This window comes from Emys orbicularis, chromosome 11 (assembly GCF_028017835.1).
Source record: "Emys orbicularis isolate rEmyOrb1 chromosome 11, rEmyOrb1.hap1, whole genome shotgun sequence".
NCBI classification, from domain to species: Eukaryota; Metazoa; Chordata; order Testudines; family Emydidae; genus Emys; species Emys orbicularis.
The window spans coordinates 42,043,392-42,064,616 of record NC_088693.1 but is presented as its reverse complement, the minus strand read 5'-3'; the positions used below and the strand labels follow the sequence as shown (position 1 = coordinate 42,064,616).

General features: G+C 45.5%; 1 protein-coding gene across 4 annotated transcripts in view; it reads left to right on the top strand.

Moving 5' to 3' along the window:
- ATF2 (activating transcription factor 2) overlaps positions 1 to 21,225 on the top strand; it is an 84,797-nt gene that overhangs the window by 13,226 nt on the left and 50,346 nt on the right. For all 4 annotated transcript variants that reach the window (XM_065413078.1, XM_065413079.1, XM_065413077.1 and 1 more), the window contains exons 4-6: positions 1,785 to 1,858; positions 2,491 to 2,560; positions 19,635 to 19,731. In XM_065413078.1, coding sequence (XP_065269150.1) covers positions 2,513 to 2,560; positions 19,635 to 19,731 — 145 coding nt within the window. In that variant the 5' untranslated portion in view covers positions 1,785 to 1,858; positions 2,491 to 2,512. The remainder of the gene's footprint in view (positions 1 to 1,784; positions 1,859 to 2,490; positions 2,561 to 19,634; positions 19,732 to 21,225) is intronic.

Below are 21,225 nucleotides of genomic sequence, written 5' to 3'. Positions count from 1 at the left end.
ATAGCACATTCTGTTAATAAAGCTGCCATTGCTTACTTCATCTAGCAAAGCAGTAGTTGAAACCACCATTCATTGGAGCTGTCTAAAGATACTTTTTTCAATGGTATTTTCTTAAACTTCTGAATCTATTTCTTATGGGAGTTAAATAAACTTACGGGCTGGGGGTATGTGTCATTTCTTAGGTCATCAAGCAGTTTGGTTGCTTCATTTCGTTATCGTCTATCTCTGAATGTTAAAATGGGGTGGCCTTGTAATGATCTCTTGTATCCACAAATACTATCCAGTACCTATCCTGTTCTTGGTTACCTAGAGAAGGAGGTTTATGGATGTTTTTTGTTTTGTTTTGTTTTTTTGAATCCGCTGGTCTGAAGAAATACAATTGCATTTTCTTTCACCATCCCTCTCTTTGCTTCTGTCTTCCTCATTACATGTTTTTTTTAAAAATCTGTCTCTGTGTCTCAGATGAACCAAATCAGACTTATCTTTATAAGTAGATCTCGCTCTTCTTTGGTAACATGATACTTGCAGGGATCCAGATAAGAGAAATTTCATTAGAAACAGTCTGAATTTTGATTGTTTTTCTTCTCAGTAGTGTTCCTGTATTTTTGTTCTGGATTTTTTCCCACCTCTTTGAGATTTTAGATTAATTAAAGAATTGTGGTTTCTCTTTTTATACACTGCCTTCATGTAAATATAGACAGTAGTGAAACTCATGTGTTAGAGGAGCACTCAAGTAAGACAAGGCAAAGGCAAAGAAGCTAAATGAATTCTTTGCATTGGTCTTCGGTACAGAGGATGTACAAGATACCCACATCAGCGCTGTTCTTTTTGGATGACAGCTCTGAAGTACTGTCCCAAATTGATGTGTCAATAGAAGAGATTTTAGAATAAATTGATAAATTAAACAATAATAGGTCACCAGGACCAGATGGTATTCATTCAAGAATTCTGAAGGAACTTAAATAGGAAATTGCAGAACTATTAACTGTGGTATGTAGCCTATCACTGAAATTGGCCTCTGTACCAGAGGAAGGTAGCTAATGTTAACAACAGTTTTTAAAAAGGGCTTTAGAGGAGATCCTGGCAATTACAGGCTGGTAAGCCTAACTTTAGTACTGGGCAAATTGGTAGAAACTATAGTAAATAATAGAATTGTCAGATACAGATAAACATGATTTGTTGGAGAAGAGTTACTACAGCTTTTGCAAAAGGAAGTCATGCCTTGCCAATCTATCAGAATTCTTTTCAGGAGTCAACAAGCATGTGGATAAGGGTGATCCTGTGGATATGGTATGCTTGGAATATCAGAGAGCCTTTGACCAGGTCCCTCACCAAAGGCTCTTAAGGAAACTGGGGGCTTGTCTAAACTTACAGAACTGTAGCATCTATAGCACTCAGTGAAGAAGCTACCTACGCTGACAGGAGAGCGTCTCCTGTTGACATAGGTACTCCATTTCCCCAAGAGGGGGAAGCTACGTCGAAGGGAGAAGCCCTCCCATCAACATAGTGCTGTCTATACCAGGAGTTAGGTCAGTATAACTGCGTGACTCATGCTTGCATGAAACTGTGTATTAAATTGAAAAATAGTAGTTCTGAGAAGGAAGACTGTATTTATGGAGAGAGAAACTCAAATACTATATATGCATAAATAGCAAGAATTCAGTGCAATCTGAACCTGATCCACGGTAATGAATGGTATTATATAACTTATCCAGACACATTACAAGGGAATAACTGCATTTTGTTTGTTTAGCATGCACAATAATTGTTTTCTTTAATTACAGTTCATTGCCATGAAAAGGAGAATGTGATTAAACTGCTCACCTTATGAAATTTGGCTTACATGTGAATCTGCCAGGTATAGACGTGTGTGTGTGTGTCTCTGTCTGTTTAGAGCATTGCTAAGTAAAGTAACATTTTGATCTTCTGCTGACTTCTTATACATATATAAAGTCTTTAGGTAAATATTATCATTATTATTATTTATTTTATTGTAGTATTTCTGAAGTGGTATTGAAATGTAGCCTTTTTAAAAAATAATATTTATAAAAATAATCTCTGCTGTGGAGAATGTGCATAGGCATCCCTAATACACCAACTTGGCTTTAAAGGTTGATCATGAGAAATTCAGGGAATGAGTTGTTTTCCTTGGCTTACTGGTGCTGTGTGCTTGTCTCTTTGGATGTTATATGCTGTTGACTCATATTTAGTTTGTGATCCACTATGACCCCAAGATCCCTTTCTACAGTACTCCTTCCTAAGCAGTCATTTCCCATTTTGTATCTGTGCAACTGTATGATCAAATATTTAGCTCACTGCAATCAGAAGAGAGGCAGGGTGGTTCTTGCTAGTGGAATACTAAAATCTTTAGTAATTCTTCCAGCCTGGGCTTTGGAGGTTGATGTATTGGTAACTTGTTGCAATTACTTTTAAATATTTTGAGATGTCTTTTTTGTTTTTGTTTTTCCTGTTTTTATCATTTCAACCTAGGTAATACAAAGACCTGTGGAATATGAGTGATGACAAACCCTTTTTATGCACTGCCCCTGGATGTGGCCAGGTAATAGGATGCTTTGAATCTATTAATGTTGGTCAAGTAGACAAACACAGGTAAATGTATTTTATGTTAGATTGAAGAGTAGAAATATTTCTTAATGGCAGATGTTGGAAAGTAACTGCATGCTGTAATTATTTTGTAAAGCAGGTGACAGCAAGAATTTTCAGTAATTTTTAAAAAATTTCAAAAATGCTATCCACAGGATAGATTCTTTAAAAAATAAAAACAAAAGAAAAACCCCACAATTGTCATATCTCTGTCAGAAAAAACACTTTGTTTTAATTCTGCATTTGTAATTTTCTAAATGGAAACAAATAATGCATTAATTTGCATAATAGTGATCACATTCTTAACTCTCTAGAAGGAATTAGCAGAAAAACAAGTGCAATACAAAGTGTAATACAGATCCAGTATTCATGAAATCTGTAGAGGTTAAATGATAGCAGGGCGCTTGTATAGTGAAGCCTGGGGGCATACTTTAAGTTTCAGTAAACATCCCATTTTCCCCAATGCATTATTATAATCCAGTACTAGCCTACTGGTTCTACCATGCTTCAGGAAGGAGGCCTTCCCATTGATTGGCCAGCTTCAGAGAAAATCCCTTACAAACGGGCTGTACAGGGAACTGAAATCCCATTCTGGTCTTGTGCATTTCCAAATTTCCCTCCCATTTTGAGCTGAAGCGTAACTTTTTAAAAAAGGCCCAGAGGCAATACTTGCAATTACGGACAGTAAGCCTAGCTTCAGTACCAGGCAAACTGGTTGAAACTATAGTAAAGAACAGAATTATCAGACACATAATGAACACAATATTTTGGGGAAGGGTCAACACGGCTTTTGTAAAAGGGAAATTACATCTCACTAACCCTATTAGAATTCTTTGAGGGTGTCACCAAACATGTGGACAAGAGTAATCTGCTCAATATAGTGTACTTGGACTTTCAGAAAGCCTTTGACAAGGTCCCTCACCAAAGGCTCTTAAGCGAAGTAAACAGTCATGGGACAAGAGGGAAGGTCCTCTCCAGGATGAGTAACTGGTAAAAAGATAGGAAACAAAGGTAAGAATAAATGGTCAGTTTTCACAGTGGAGAGAGGTAAATAGTGAGGTCCCGCAAGGCTAAGTGCTGGAACCAGTGCTGTTCAATATAACTCATAAATGATCTGGAAAAAGGGGTAAACAGTGAGGTTGCAAAATTTGCAGACAATACAAAAATTACTCAAGATAGTTAAGTCCAAAGCAGCCTGCTTTGGACTTACAAAGGGGTCTCTCAAAACCGTGTGATTGGGCCAGGAAAGAGCAAATGAAATTCAATCTTGATAAATGCAAAGTAAAGTATATTGTAAAACATCATCCCACCTACACATATATAATGATGAGTTCAAAATTAGCTATTACCACTCGAGAAAGATCTTGTAATTATCCGAGGATAGATCTCTGAAAACATCTGCTCAGTGTGCAGTGGCAGTCAAAAAACGAACAGAATGTTAGGAAAGTGATAGATATAAGACAGACAGTTAGGAAACCATTAGGAAAGTGATAGATATAAGACAGAAAATATCATAATGTCCCTATCTAAATCCATGGTACGCCCACACCTTGAATACTGTGTGTAGTTTTGGTCACCCCATCTGAAAAAAGCTGTATTAGCATTGGAAAAAGTGCAGAGAAGGGCAACAAAAATGATCAGGTGTATGGAACAGCTTCCATATGAGGAAAGATTAAAAAGACTGTGACTGTTCAGCTTAGAAAAGAGATAACTAAGGGGGATATGGTGGAGAAAGCGAATAAGGAAGTGTTATTTATCCCTTCACATAACACGAGAACTGGGGATCACCCAATGAAATTAGTAGGCAGCAGGTTTAAAACAAACATAAAGAAGTAAGTCATCTTCACACAATGCCCAATCAACCTGTGGAAGTCATTGCCTGCGGATGTGAAGGCCAAAAGGATAAGTGGGTTCAAAAGAGAATTAGACAAGTTCATGATGGATGGATTCATCAATGACTATTAGCCAAGATGGTCAGGGATGCAAACCCATGCTGTGGGTGTCCCTAAGGCTCTGACTGCCAGAAGCTGGGAATGGATGACAGAAGATGAACCTCTTGATAATTGCCCTGTTCTGTTCATCCCCTCTGAAGCATCTGGCACCGTCCACTGTCAGAGGACAGGATGCTGGGCTAAGTGGACCATTGTTCTGACCCAGTATGGCCATTCTTATGCTCTCATAATGTGAGGCCTTCACGCCTTCTCAACTCACATCAGGATTGGAAAAGGGGTACTATATCTTGTTCTAGGTTATTAATCTTGTTTTTCTTTCCTTCCGTACTGGTATGGTCCAGCTTCTGTGGTTTTAGGTAATACTTGAGGTTTTCTTGATGCAAACAGTGATCAGATATTCACTTTTATTTTATCTGCTCACAATTTTGTCAGTATCCACTGCGAACTTGCAAGTGGTCCTTCCTGCAGGGTGTAGTGAGGAAGACATATGTAGACTTCAGGGGGAGGTGCCAGGATGTGAATCTCTCAACCTGGGTCAGTTTGTAGTGGGAGTGGTAGCCTATACCACATAATGAAGCGCACACTAACTTTAAGGAACAACTAGGGCTTGATAGTTAGATGGACACAACTCTCATAATAGAGTGAAAGTTAATATTACACCTCACATCTGGGCAGCCTGTGGTTAGGTCCCCCTGAGCAGACTGAAGACCTTTTAATTGTTACCTATTCTTATGATGATTATGTAGGTATGTAATCTATGGTCAGAAAATGTAGCTGCCCATAGCTGTCGGGGTTTTCCACATGTAGATGAGTATAATTTTCCAGTGTATTAAATACTATTGAAGCTAATAAGCCATTTTCCTTTAGGCTTGTCTTCTGTGTTTCTTCCTATGTACTAATGACTGCTCAATTTATACTTATTCTGTAAGGAAAAGTCATTGCGTTCTTGCAGATAGTGGGGTTTGGTTTGTGTGGGTTTTTTGTTTTTTGCACAATGTTGCTTTACAGAAGCAACAAGATTTATTTTAATACAACTCTAGGATTTGTTCTTAGTCTTATTCAGTACCATTTGTCTGGCAGTGTCTAAGTCCTGAGTGGTAACATTGACTCTGAATTTGATTTCTTGTCAGTTTAAGTGAGACTCTGATCATCATTTTAACATTGAATTGTGTATTTAATTTCTGATTGTAATGTTTATAATTGAAAGATTCAAGGAGGTGAATGTTCTTTGATTTTTTTTTTAAGTATTACATTCAAGAGTTCAGCATACTTTTATTTTTGAAAGAATGTTATGGCTTATAGACTCATAGACTTTAAGGTCAGAAGGGACCATTATGATCTTCTAGTCTGACCTCCTGCACAACACAGGCCACAGAATCTCACCCACCCACTCCTGTAACAAACCCCTGAACTATGTCTGAGCTATTGAAGTCCTCAACTTGTGGTTTAAAGACTTCAAGGTGCAGAGAATCCTCCAGCAAGTGACCCGTGCCACACGCTGCAGAGGAAGGCGAAAAACCCCCAGGGCCTCTGCCAATCTGCCCTGGAGGAAAATTCCTTCCTGACCCCAAATATGGCGATCAGCTAAACCCTGAGCATGTGGGCAAGACTCACCTGCCAGACACCCACCCTATCTAGTGTCCTATCACAGGCCATTGGGCATATTTACCGCTAATAGTCAAAGAACAATTAATTGCCAAAATTAGGCTATCTCATCATACCATCCCTTCCATAAACTTATCAAGCTTAGTCTTGAAGCCAGATATGTCTTTTTGTCTCCACTGCTCCCCTTGGAAGGCTATTCCAGAACTTCACTCCTCTGATGGTTAGAAACCTTTGTCTAATTTCAAGTCTAAACTTCCTGATGGCCAGTTTATATCCATTTGTTCTTGTGTCCACATTGGTACTGAGCTTAAATAATTCCTCTCCCTCCCTGGTATTTATCCCTCTGATATATTTATAGAGAGCAGTCATATCTCCCCTCAGCCTTCTTTTGGTTAAGCTAAACAAGCCAAGCTCTTTGAGTCTCCTTTCATAAGACAGGTTTTCCATTCCTCGGATCATCCTAGTAGCCCTTCTCTGTACCTGTTCCAGTTTGAATTCATCCTTCTTCTTCGAGTGCTTGCTCATATCCATTCCAGTCAGGTGTGCGCGCGCCGCGTGCACGATTGTCGCAAAACTTTTACCCTAGCAACACCCGGTGGGTCGGCTGTGGAGCCCCCTGGAGTGGCGCCCTCATGGCGCTGGATATATACCGCAGCTGAGGGGGCGCTGGATATATACCAGCGCCCCCTCAGTTCCTTCTTACCGCCCCTGACGGTCGTTGGAACTGTGGAGCACAGCATAGCTGGTCTCCACACTCCCTAGCTTCTAGCTCTCATTTCTGTAGATAGTTGTGTATAGTAGTTAAAGTTCTTTAGATAGTTGTTTATTTAGTTTTGTAGTTGTTGTAAATTGTTAGCGGGGGTTAAGGGGGTTGTTCTTCCCCCTTTTCCCCCCGGAGCATACCGGGCTCATGCCCAAGGCTCCTGGCTTTAAGCCGTGCGCGTCCTGCGCGAAGCCGATGCCAACAAGCGACCCGCACGCCTCCTGCTTGAAGTGCCTCGGAGAAGCCCATCAAGCAGATAAGTGCCCAATCTGCAAGGCCTTCAAGCCTCGAACAAGGAAGGAGCGGGACTTTCGGCTTCGGCAGCTCCTAATGGAGGCGGCGCTCAGCCCGGATCCTCCCTCGGCGCGCCCAGCCCCGGCACCGAGCGCGTCGGTGCGCAGCGCCCCAGCGGCCCCGACCGGCGCCGCGGACAAGTCCTCTCGGCACCGGCAGACTTCGGCACCGCGCCCACCCCAGGGGACTCGGCGCCGATCTCTATCTCCGGGCCATAAGAAGGCCCGCAAGGCACAGGACATTGCTGCCCTGAAGACGCCGGCTCCCCCGGTGCCGGGGGTAGAGCCGCGTCCGCCTTTGGACCGCCAAAAGCAGGCGGCCACACCGTCGACTCCGGCACCGAGGTCGTTGAGTCCGGTGCGGACTGTTTCACCACCTAGGCTGGTGGTGGAACCTTGTCTCCCCTCAACTCCGGAGACATTTACGACCGCGAGGGACCTGATCGCCCTCACGGAGCCGGCACCGTCGCAGCTCCCGGCACCGGTGGCTCCGCGCATTGTGCAGTCGAGAGGCAAGCCTACATTGGTGCGCCCACCGTCTCCAGTAGACTCTCGGCACCGCTCCAGGTCTCGGAGCAGGTCCCGACGCCGCTCGGAGTCCCGGCGCTGACTATCACCTCGGCGCCGGTCGTACTCGCGGTCGAGATCCTCTTCGCGACGCCGCTCTACATCTCGGCACCGTCGCGACCGCCGGCGCCGATCGGACTCGAGGCGCACCTCCCGGTACCAGTATGAGCGCCGATCGAGGGACCGCTCCCGGCACCGGGTGTCGTCGCGATCGTCGTCTCGCTCCAGATCCGGATCGCGGCACCGGCGCGGCTACCGGCACCGATCCCGATCCCGACACCAATCTCCGGCACGCTGGGACAGATCGCCCTACGGCCGGCACCGACCGGCACCGCACCAGCCGGGGACGGATGCATCGCGCTCGGCACCGCCATGGCCGTCGAGATCTGCATCCCACTCCTCTGAGGGGGCCTCTAGATCGGCCTACCCTCCACAGGGGCAGGCGGCTTCGGCGGACTTCGGCCCCTCGCAGGACATGGCAGAGGACCCTACGCAGGGACCTGCTCACTGGTCCTTTTGGACCCCATGGGCCTACCACCAAGCCCAAGGGGCCCCACCGTCTGCCTCCCGCTCGGCCCGCTCCGAGCCCAGAGGGCATGGAGGCTCCAGTGCCCACGCCGGCGCAGGCCATGGACCCTGGGGCGAGCGAGGCCCAGCTCCAGGAGCACCTGGAGCAGGATTTGCCATTGGACCCCTTGCCACTGGGGGTATCCTCCTCCTCCTCCCCTGATGAGGCGGTAGCGGGGACATCCGCCATGGGCCCGCCCCCTATAGACCTTCGGGCCCATCAGGACCTGTTGCGCCGGGTGGCGCGCAATATGGACCTCCAGATGGAGGAGATCGTGGAGGTTCACGACCCGATCGTGAACATCCTTTCAGCGGACGCCCCATCCAGAGTGGCGTTACCGCTGATTCGCTCCATACAAACTAATGCCACCTCAATCTGGCAAACCCCGGCCTCTATCCCGCCCACGGCCAGGGGCGTGGAGAGGAAGTACTTTGTACCCTCCAAGGACCACGAGTACTTGTACACTCATCCCCAACCGTGCTCACTGGTGGTCTCATCAGTGAATGCACGGGAGCGCCATGGCCAGCAGGCGGCAGCGCCAAAATCGAAGGACGCTAAGCGCTTCGATTTGTTCGGGCGCAAGGTCTATTCGGCGGGGGGGCTTCAGCTTAGGGTGGCCAACCAACAGGCGCTCTTAAGCCGATACAATTTTAACACCTGGTCCTCAATGGAGAAGTTTAAGGAACTGGTTCCCCAGGAATCTAGGGAAGAGTTTGGGACTTTGGTAGAGGAGGGTAAGCGGGTGGCACGCACCTCCCTACAGACCTCCCTGGATATAGCCGACTCGGCCGCTAGGACCCTGGCGTCGGGTATAGCTATGAGGCGAACCTCCTGGCTCCAGGTGTCAGGCTTGCCACCTGAACTGCAGCAGACCCTCCAGGACTTGCCCTTTGAGGGTCAGGGGCTGTTTTCGGAAAAGACGGACTCGAGGCTCCAAAACCTTAAGGACTCTCGAACAATGATGCGCTCCCTGGGGATGCATGTCCCAGGGCCGCAGCGCAGACCCTTCAGGCCCCAGCCTCAGAGGTTCTACCCTCCCCCGCCTCGCCCGAGACAGGACTTTGCCAGGAGGCGGGGTCGAGGCAGTAGGCGACGGTCGACCGGCCCTCAACCCGGTCAGAACCAGGGCCAGCCTAGGCCACCTTCAGGGCCTAGGCAAGCCTTTTGAAGGTGCGGTCGAGGACGGCACCAGAACCAGCACCCAGGATTCAACTCCCCCCTTCCGGGATCGCCTCTCCCGTTTCCACCGTGCTTGGTCCCTTATAACATCGGACCGTTGGGTCCTTCGCACGGTGGAGAGGGGATACGCCCTCCAGTTTTCCTCGCCCCCCCCCCCCCACTCCCCCTCCCCGTCCCTCTTCAGGGACCCTTCTCACGAGCAACTCCTTACACAGGAGGTTTTCGGGCTCCTCTCTATGGGAGCCATAGAGGAGGTTCCGCCAGAGTTAAGGGGCAGGGGGTTTTATTCCCGCTACTTCCTGATCCCCAAGTCGAAAGGGGGTCTACGGCCCATCTTAGACTTGCGTGGACTCAACAAATTCATAGTAAAGTTGAAGTTCCGCATGGTATCATTGGGGACCATTATTCCTTCACTGGATCCTGGAGACTGGTTCGCCGCCCTCGACATGAAGGACGCTTATTTCCATATAGCAATTTATCCGCCTCACAGGCGCTTCCTGCGGTTTGTGGTAAACAAGGTGCACTACCAATTCGCAGTCCTTCCCTTCGGCTTGTCCTCGGCTCCCAGAGTTTTCACAAAGTGTCTGGCAGTCGTCGCGGCATACCTTCGCCGACAAGGGGTACAGCTGTTCCCGTATTTGGACGACTGGCTGGTGCGTGGCCGCACCAGAGACCAAGTTCAAGCTCACGTCCACATAGTGACACAGACTTTCCACGAGCTGGGCATTCTACTCAACAGAGAGAAGTCCACTCTGGTGCCAACACAGAGAATAGAGTTCATTGGAGCGATCCTGGACTCCAGAAGTGCATGAGCCATTCTGCCAGAAGGCCGGTTTCAGACTATCGCACGCGTCATTCACGGTCTGCGGGCATCTCCGTTCACCATCATAAGGACATGCCTTGCCCTGTTGGGTCACATGGCCTCGTGCACCTACGTAACCAGGCACGCCAGACTACGGCTTCGCCCACTACAGGCTTGGGTGTCATCAGTGTACCGTCCTCACCGGGACGACCTGAACATGCTGGTCACGGTCCCGTCCTCGGTCTTGACCTCTCTCACCTGGTGGTTGGATCGCGCGGTGGTCTGTGCAGGAGTGCCTTTTCACGCCCCACAACCCTCCCTCCACCTAGTCACGGACGCTTCATCTCTAGGATGGGGCGCTCACCTCGGGGAGCGTCATACCCAGGGCCTGTGGTCCGCATCCGAACTAGCCCTACACATCAACGTCCGGGAACTGATGGCGGTGCGCCTAGCCTGCCAGGCATTCCTCAACTTCCTACAGGGCCGTTGCATGCTAGTCCTCACCGACAACACCACGGCCATGTTTTACATCAACAAGCAAGGCGGAGCCCACTCATCGCTCCTATGCCAAGAGGCCATTCGCCTATGGGACTTCTGCATCGCCCACTCGATCCATCTCACCGCATCATTCCTGCCTGGAGTCCAGAATACGCTGGCGGACCGTCTCAGCAGGTCCTTCCAGACGCACGAGTGGTCGATTCGCCCAGACATCATCTATTCCGTCTTCCGGAGGTGGGGATTTCCCCAGGTCGACCTGTTCGCATCCCGGGCCAACAGGAAGTGCCACGCATTCTGCTCCCTTTACGGCCGAGCTCCAGGCTCTCTGTCGGACGCCTTCCTTCTAACGTGGAAGGGCCACCTGTTCTACGCCTTTCCCCCATTTCCGCTTGTCCACAGGGTACTGCTCAAGATCCGCACCGACCATGCACGAGTAATTCTAGTTGCTCCCGCTTGGCCGAGGCAGCACTGGTACACCACACTGTTGGAGCTGTCGGTTCAAGCGCCGATCACGCTCCCCTTGAGTCCGGATCTCATCTCCCAGGACCACGGCCGTCTGTGTCACCCCGACCTACAATCGCTCCACCTCACAGCGTGGATGCTCCATGGCTGAACCAGACAGAGCGGCAATGTTCGCAGTCCGTCCAGCAGATCCTGCTGGGAAGTAGAAAGCCCTCTACACGGTCCACTTACTTAGCCAAGTGGAAGCGGTTCTCCTGTTGGTGTGAGCAACGAGCTACGTCCCCCTTGCAGGCACCTATCCCTCTCATACTGGAATATCTCCTGTCCCTAAGACAGCAGGGCTTGGCGATATCTTCAATCAGGGTTCACCTCGCCGCTATTTCGGCATTCCACCCAGGAGAACTCCCGTCCTCGGTCTTCTCTAACCCGATGGTCGTTAGATTCCTCAAGGGCTTAGACCAGCTGTACCCACAAATACGCCAGCCGGTTCCAACGTGGGACCTCAACCTCGTTCTCTCCAGGCTCACAGGGCCCCCGTTTGAACCATTAGCAACCTGTTCGCTCCTGTACTTATCCTGGAAGACGGCCTTCCTCGTAGCCATCACCTCAGCACGGCGTGTTTCTGAACTCAGAGCGCTGACGTCCGAGCCCCCATACACGGTGTTCCACAAGGACAAGGTGCAGCTTCGCCCCCACCCTGCCTTTCTTCCGAAGGTGGTTTCACCCTTCCACGTAAACCAGGATATCTTTCTCCCAGTCTTCCATCCAAAGCCTCACGCTACTCGTCAAGACCAACGTTTGCATTCTTTGGACGTTCGCAGGGCCCTGGCTTTCTACATTGACCGGACAAAGCCATTTAGGAAGTCGACGCAGCTCTTCGTCGCGGTGGCCGACCGGATGAAAGGCTCACCGGTCTCTTCACAGTGCCTGTCCTCTTGGATCACGTCCTGCATTCGTGCTTGCTATGACCTGGCCGGTGTCCCGACGCCACGCCTCACCGCCCACTCCACGAGGGCCCAGGCCTCCTCGACTGCCTTCCTGGCTCAAGTCCCGATCCAGGACATTTGTAGAGCTGCAGTGTGGTCTTCGGTACACACGTTCACTGCTCACTATGCGCTGGTGCAACAATCCAGAGACGATGCTGCTTTCGGGTCAGCGGTTCTGCACACAGCAATGTCTCACTCCGACACCGCCACCTAGGTGGGGCTTGGGAGTCACCTGACTGGAATGGATATGAGCAAGCACTCGAAGAAGAAAAGACGGTTACTCACCGTTGTAACTGTTGTTCTTCGAGATGTGTTGCTCATATCCATTCCAAACCCGCCCCCCTTCCCCTCTGTCGGAGTAGCCGGCAAGAAGGAACTGAGGGGGCGCTGGGTCGGCTGCGGTATATATCCAGCGCCATGAGGGCGCCACTCCAGGGGGCTCCACAGCCGACCCACTGGGTGTTGCTAGGGTAAAAGTTTTCCGACGATCGTGCACGCGGCGCGCGCACACCTGACTGGAATGGATATGAGCAACACATCTCGAAGAACAACAGTTACAACGGTGAGTAACCGTCTTTTCTTAAACATGGAAGACCAGAACTGCACACAGTATTCCAGATGAGGTCTCACCAGTGCCTTGTATAACGGTACTAACACCTCCTTATCTCTACTGGAAATACCTCGCCTGATGCATCCCAAGACCGCATTAGCTTTTTTCACAGCCATATCACGTTGGTGGCTCCTGTGATCAACCAATACTTCGAGGTCCTTCTCCTCCTCTGTTACTTCCAAGTGATGTGTCCCCAGTTTATAACAAAAAAATCTTTTTATTAATCCCTAAATGCACCTTGCACTTTTCACTATTAAATTTCATCCTATTACTATTACTCCAGTTTACAAGGTCATCCAGATCTTCCTGTAGGATATCCCGGTCCTTCTCTGTATTGGCAATACCTCCCAGCTTTGTGTCATCCGCAAACTTTATTAGCACATTCCCACTTTTTGTGCCAAGGTCAGTAATAAAAAGATTAAATAAGATTGGTCCCAAAACCGATCCCTGAGGAACTCCACTAGTAACCTCCTTCCAATATGACCCGTTATAGTCTCCCCTTTAACCAGTTCCTTATCCACCTTTCAATTTTCATATTGATTCCCATCTTTTCCAATTTAGTTAACAATTCCCCACGTGGAACCGTATCAAATGCCTTACTGTAATCGAGGTAAATTAGATCTACTGCGTTTCCTTTGTCTAAAAAATCTGTTACCTTCTCAAAGAAGGAGATCAGGTTGGTTTGGCACGATCTACCTTTTGTAAAACCATGTTGTATTTTGTCCCAATTACCGTTGGCCTCAATGTCCTTAACTACTTTCTCCTTCAAAAATTTTTCAAAGACCTTGCATACTACAGATGTCAAACTAACAGGCCTGTAGTTACCCGGATCACTTTTTTTCCCTTTCTTAAAAATAGGAACTATGTTAGCAATTCTCCAGTCATACGGTACAACCCCTGAGTTTACAGATTCATTAAAAATTCTTGTTAATGGGCTTGCAATTTAATGTGCCAGTTCCTTTAATATTCTTGGATGAAGATGATCTGGGCCCCCCGATTTAGTCCCATTAAGTTGGTTGAGTTTGGCTTCTCCCTCGGATGTGGTAATATGTACCTCCATATCCTCATTCCCATTTGTCATCCTACCATTATCCGTAAGCTCCTCATTAGCTTCATTAAAGACTGAGGCAAAGTATTTGTTTAGATATTGGGCCATGCCTAAATTATCCTTAACCTCCACTCTATCCTCAGTGTTTAGTGGTCCCACTTCTTCTTTTTTTTTCTTCTTCTTTATATGGCTATAGAACCTTTTACTATTGGTTTTAATTCCCTTTGCAAGGTCCCAACTCTACATGGCTTTTGGCCGTTCTCACTTTATCCCTACATGTTCTGACCTTAATAAGGTAGCTTTCCTTGCTGATCCCTCCCATCTTCCGCTCCTCGTAGGCTTTCTGCTTTTTCTTAATCACCTCTCTGAGATGCTTGCTCTTCCAGCTTCGTCTACAACTCCTGCCTATGAATTTTTTCCCCTTTCTTGCGATGCAGGCTTCTGATAGTTTCTGCAACCTTGACTTGAAGTAAATCCAGGCCTCCTCCGCCTTTAGATCTACAAGTTCTTCAGTCCAATCCACTTCCCTAACTAATTTCCTTAATTTTTTAAAGTTAGCCCTTTTGAATTCAAAAACCCTAGTCACAGATCTATTTTTGTTTATCCTTCCATTTAGTTTGAACTGAATTAGCTCATGATCGCTCGAACCAAGATTGTCCCCTACAACCATTTCTTCTATGAGGTCCTCACTACTCACCAAAACCAAATCTAAAATGGCATCCCCTCTTGTTGGTTCAGCAACTACTTGGTGAAGGAATCCATCAGCTATCGCATCCAGGAAAATCTGAGCCCTATTATTACTACTAGCACTTGTCCTCCAGTCTATATCTGGGAAGTTAAAGTCTCCCATGATCACACAATTCCCATTAGTATTTATTTCATTAAAAACATTAAAGAGGTCTCTATCCATATCCAAATTGGATCCCGGCGGTCTATAGCACACCCCAAGCACTATCCCAGGGAGGCTCTAGTAGCTTATATTTAAAAGAAATCAAGAGTAATCCTAATCTGAAACATTGTTCTTTCAAGTAATTTCTGCTTAGCTTTTCGGGCTCTATACCATGGAGTTAGAGACTGAGAAAACTCGATTGTGTGGCAGGTTTCAGAAGTAACTTATGTGATGTGAATTATATTAAAAAATGGCAAACATTTGTTTTTAAGTATAAAGTAGTAGAAATCAATGAGAATTGTGGCTTTTTGTCATCATGGTAAATGCTGTTGCTGCATGTATGCACAGTGAGCAGGTAAAATATGTGGTCGTTACTGCATTACAATAAAGGGAAAACCAACCTGCACTATGCCTTGCTTTAGCAGTGCCACAGGTCCCTCATTTTCATGAGCACTGAAATATTCACCAAGCTTAAATAAAAATAGATTTAAGGGACATCATCAATTTAAAAATGTAATTTCTTTCTGAATATTTTACTTGTTACAAGAATCATTGAGGATTGATGTCATTGAAAGGGAGTAGAAGAAAATATGTTTTGTGCATTTGACAAAATAGTTATATTGTTTAACAATTTTCCCTGTAAAGTTGATCAGTTCCCACTTTGGTTTGTTAGGCTATTTTACATTTTTTTAAAGAAGTAACATGTAGAGTGGGGCTCAGGGGCAGGTAGACAATAATACCTGAAAGTACTTTTAGCTAATTTAAAAAAAAAAAAACTGACTAGCACTCAAGTTGATAGCAGCTCTTCAAGAATTTAATTTTTGAAAGTGCAATGATTTAAAAAATCCATATTAACTGAAAAAAATAAACTAAATGCTCAAAACTTCATTAGCCCGGAGTTGTTTGCCTTTACTTGTCTTGTGCCCTTTCAGAATGTGGAGTGTGGCTAACTTAAACATCTGAAAACCCAGAGTGCAGGGATAAGGATATATTCCATCCCAACAATACAACCTTAACTGTACTTTCACTGGAGCTGGAAGTAGGGTAGTGCAAAGGTTAATAAACTGTCAATGAAAGTGGAGGATTCTCCATCTTTTGATGTCTTCAAATCAAGCCTGGAATATGGTTTAGTCAAATACAAGGCATTAGACTCAATGCAGCAGTAACTGGATGAAATTCTCTGGCCTGTCTCGTACTGGAAGTCAGAATCTATGTTCTAATGGTCCTTTCTGGCCTTAAAATCTCTGAATCTACAGTAAGTAGATCTGAGAAAGGACTAAGCATGTCCTATTATTTGTGTTAAGTTCCACAGATTTGACTTCTGACATTTATCTGCATGGACTCCAGCTATATTCACTGTGTTAGGTGTACTTGTTTTGAATGATGGAGGGATTAATTGGAACAACTTGGTAGAGCTGTGACTGTGATATAAAGAGCGGTGCAGGTGTACCTTGAGGGATCAAGTATGCTTCATTTCAGCATTGAATTTTGTAGATTGTCAGTAGAGTTGTGCCAGTTACCTTGTCATGAAGATTATCAGCGGTGTAATGGCATACATGACAGTGGTGTCCGGGGCTTTGTGAGGGATAAGTGAAGGTAATGTCTCAGAACAAATCCTCAGGACAAGGATGAAAGTGTGGTAACATTTTTGCAAATCTGGGGTGGTTTGTGTGGAGTAAACTCAGTGTTTGAGTGTAGACCAAGGGGAGGTAGGTAGTTTCCTATACCTGACGTAAACCCAAGGTTTGCCTTGGAAAAGAGAAGGTACTAGACTTTATCCTACTGTGCTCGTATACTGTTCCCAAGTGTTCTGTAGCATCTATGGTGTGAATGTATGTAATTGGTATGCTGGGGAATTGCTCTAAAAGAGCAGAGTTAAGGTTGCATTGCAGGGGTCGCATGTACCTTAACTTTGTATTTCCAGGTTTTCAGAGGTTTAAGTTTAGCCATTCTCCACATTTTGGAAGGGCACAAAGCGTGACTGGGTAACATTAACTCTGCCTTAATGAAGTTTTGGCAAAATTAATTTCCTTTTGAGTTTAAAAAAAAAATAATAATAATTTCTCAGTGTGCTTATGTACCACAGCCCAGCTCTCCACCTCCATTGCCTCTGTCTCCTTGGCAATGATTACCCCAGCCACAGAATACACTGGCCGCATGTTAGTGTCTTCAGTGCCACTACATCATCTCCCCATCTCTCTGCCTGCCTGGCACAGCTTGGTTCTCTCTCCTCAGCCCTCCTGTCCACGGAGAAGCAGGCATTAGCATGGGACCTGCAGTTTGAGAAACTGGGGAAGAGATGCAGCAACGGTGCAAGGACTAACGTAGAGTCGGGAGAGGGGGGCATTTTTTTGAAGGGCGGGGTGAGGTCATCAGAGGAAGGATGATCCAGTGGTTAGGACTGGGGATTTGGGAGATGTAGTTTCAATTCCCTGCTTCGCCATAGACTTCCTGTGTGATCTTTGTCAAGTCACTTAGTGTCTCTGAGTCTCGGTTTCCTAACTGTAAAATGGGAATGATAGCACTTCCTTACTTCACAGAGGTGTTGTGAATGTAAATACGTTAAAGATTGAGGCACTCGGATACTACAGTGATAGGGGCCATGTAAGTACCTATAATTTATGTTAATATTGATGGTTGGGGGCGGGGAGGGGAAAAGCTGAAGCCACTCCAGTATCACCTGCTGCACACCTCTAACCCCCTTTCACTCCACTCTTTCCTGCACTATTCCAACCCCCCCTCACTGCTCCAACCCCCATATTCCTCCAAGCTGCTCAGACTCTCCTATTACTGCTCTGACACTGCTCTGTCTCCTCCAACATTCCCTCCATATGCCTGCTGCTTTGAGCCCTTTCCACACATTTACCAGCTGCACCCTTCTCCTTGGCACTCCATGCCCCTGGTGATCTTGGAGGGGCTATAGGTAGGTAGGAAGGTGATGGGGCTATGAGGATTCCATGTATCGGCTGAAACCAGGAAGAGGCAGGTGGGTGGAGAAAAAGTCCCTACCCCAAATCTCGCCCTAGTGTATGGGGAAGAGGCTCTAGACATCCATCTTCAGCAGAGGATCCAGATCTTGTCTCACACATGGTGAGGCAAGGACTCAGACTTCCCTGTGAAGGGCAGGAACCCCCCAGATCCTGGCTTACATACAGAGTGGGAAGGACAGGGGCCAAGACCCCCTCTGAGAGGCAGGAGCCCCCGGCTCCTTGAGCTCACCTTCTAGCCCCCAGCTGTGGGGCTGTGAATGGGAGGCATCTTCCCCCATCCCCACCTTTCTGCTGCCACTACCTGACCCGGGCAGGGCTAGGGGAGGGGAGAATGTGGGGAAAACCAGTATTTGAATTATCCTTGGCGTGTTTGGTCCCTCAGTAGCTGTGCCAGAATACAGCCCTAAGCTGAAAAGCCCCCATCCCAACCTCACAATTCCTGCACTGCTCTAACCCCTCCCCCCCTATTCCTTCACTGCTCTGACGCCTCCCACACACACACACATTCCCCAGCTGTGTCTCAACAAAGTAATAAGAATTTGAAAAAATTGTGAAAAGCTCCTGAGAGTGAGTTGTGTAGTAGGTACCTCTTGACCAATGACACATTGACTTGCTATCCTTTTGATCACACTCAGTTACATTGGTCAGGAAACAGACAAAGACTGACTTGTAATTTAGTTACTCTGTCTAGTGGTCTCTCATCTTCTGTCTATTTAATTAATGGTAATTTCCTGGACAATACTTCTAAAGTAAAATCAGAATCTGCATGTGGATTTTAGAGCAATTTAAAATATTGCTCTTAAACCAGAAACATTGGTCTTGGTAAAACTTCCAAAAGCAGCCCTGCAGAATGCAGGCAAAGAGCAAGGATGTGTACAACGCACCTTCTCTGAAAGCTGCCAAGGGTAGGGATAGAACTCAAAATGGATGAGTACAATGAACACAACATGTTTCCTGAAGCCATCTAGTTATTGTGACAGCAGCCTGCCTCGCACCCTTGCTGCACACGTGCATTTCCATCTCTTTGGCTCATCAATTTTGGCAAAAGCTATTCTGGAGATCTAAACTCTGTCAATAACTTTTTCAGTATTGTATTGAGTGGGTGTCATGTGCTAGCTAAATTAAATGTTGAATGAATGAGATCAGTTTTGGGACTGTTGGAGCCATAATCTGAGCTCCAGGTGTGTGCAAAAAAATAAGATTTTGTAAAAAGCTGAGGGACTGTATCTTGGGGGGACTCACCTTGCTCAAATGACCCCTTTATGGATTATTAACCCTACTCTACAGGAGCATGTGGCACAGCAAAGACAATCCAAGTAGGCATGTGGATTTTAGAGCATTCACAGTGGTCAACCCTTAAACAAAAAGCCATGTTCAACCTTAACCATATTTCAACCTTAGCTATGGCAGAAAACCAACTCTTCTGTAATTGCAAAACCACAGAGGTTACTGTGCTCAAAGACAATAAATGTTTATAATACTCCTTTTGTGTCAAAAGTGTATCTTGACTTTTTGATGACTGTAGGGTTCTTCACAGTATCTTCACTTTTACTGACTCATAGTGTTGTTACTTAATTATTGCGGATATTCTTTAGCAGTAGTGTGTATATATTTTTAGTTAACTTTTTCTGACCACTTGATGGTAGAATATTATATCCAGCATTAACAAGAACAGATGTGTATCTGTTTTAAAAAAAATCAACTGATATTTTAGTGATAACGATGGTTTTACATGCTGTGAAAATGACTTTCCATATAATTACATTCACTTCAGTCAAATTCAAAGTTTTAACTGTACTTTAAAACTTTTTGCCACAGCGTTTTACCAACGAGGATCATTTGGCTGTCCATAAACATAAACATGAGATGACACTGAAATTTGGTCCAGCTCGTAATGACAGTGTCATTGTGGCTGGTTAGTATATACTTTTATTAAGTTATCCATCTTTCTCCTGGAATGTGCACAAATTTTGTGGGGTTTTGTACATGATATAACTTCTGTAGACTGGTGAAAGAAAATACCAAAGAATTCCTGTATGGTGAAGGTTTGCAACATGTATTCATTATCCATTACATTTCTATCTAAATCACCTCTCTTCACGTGGTATATAATAAATACAGGATTGTCAATATTGCAGTAGTTGACTAACCTATGTAAGCATTCATATATAAAAAAGCACATACTGTATAACCTTTTATGTCTAACTTCATCTGACACTTAAACGCTTCCCCAAGGTCTTGGTTGCCCTTATAGTTTACACGTATGTTGAAATAGTTTTTTTCCTAAAAATACTACACATTTTACAGACTTCAGTCGTCTCAAGAAAATCAATCAATAGTATTGTAAATATTTTAAAATAAATAGGTTGTTATAAAGAAGACAAGTCTTTTAATTTTGTCTAAGTCAAAACTACTTATTTGCAATATCTGAAATCAAACTTTAACCCCTGAATCCCTTTGCCGTTCTTGGTCAGTCAGAATCTTATTTTTCTTATTATTGTTTTATTTCTTAAAAAAAAAAAAAATTCCTCTCTACATTTATTAAGTCTATGCCTCTTATAGACACAGACCAATCATGAATGGAGCATTAGACTGTAAATATTGCTAAGTAAGCTCCTCTTGAACTTCTTGGGGATAGTGCATATACTATCCCCAAGATATAGTCAAAACATTTTCCAGTGGTGGAGCAGTCTAATTTAATTGTACAAATGCACTAGCCCCTCTTTCCAACCTTCCGTTATTCCAAGTTGCTAATTTATTAGGAGAGGCAGACAAATGGAATTCTACAGTTAAAAAAACTGGCAGACTTTTAAATACCATAAATGCTCTCTGCAGTGTGTGCAGTTTGCGGGGGAGATCTCTCAGGCAGTCAGGTGAGTGGCAGTGAAACAATAGGAGAGTTCTTTATCTGCCTTCCCAAGCGTGCTACAGTACTTCCATGATCTTTCCCCACTATCATACATGAACTCCCCTTGAAATTAGTGAAACCTTGTGTAATGTTATCTCCTATATTTATAATACATACTGTACAGTATAACAGCTTACTTTCACCTGACAGTGCATAAATTCTAAGTGAAATAAATGGGAGTTTCCATACTATCCAAAATATAAATTTTAAATGAGTACAGAAGTCATTCACACAATAGTCAATGGAAGTACTGTGATTTTAGTTTTACTATGCAAACATCTTTTAAATCAAAAAAGTTTGGGATACTATCTTCACCACACTTTGCATGTAACTTATAAATGACACAGCATATGAATAACAAAAGCAGTAGTCCCTATTGTTGTTCACAATAAAAGAAGAAATACAAAACAGGTCCACCAGTCCTTCAATGCCACTTTCCCTTGGGTTTGAATTGTGGGGGGCCCTCACACAACAGCAACTCTCATTGCTGTTTGAAAATAA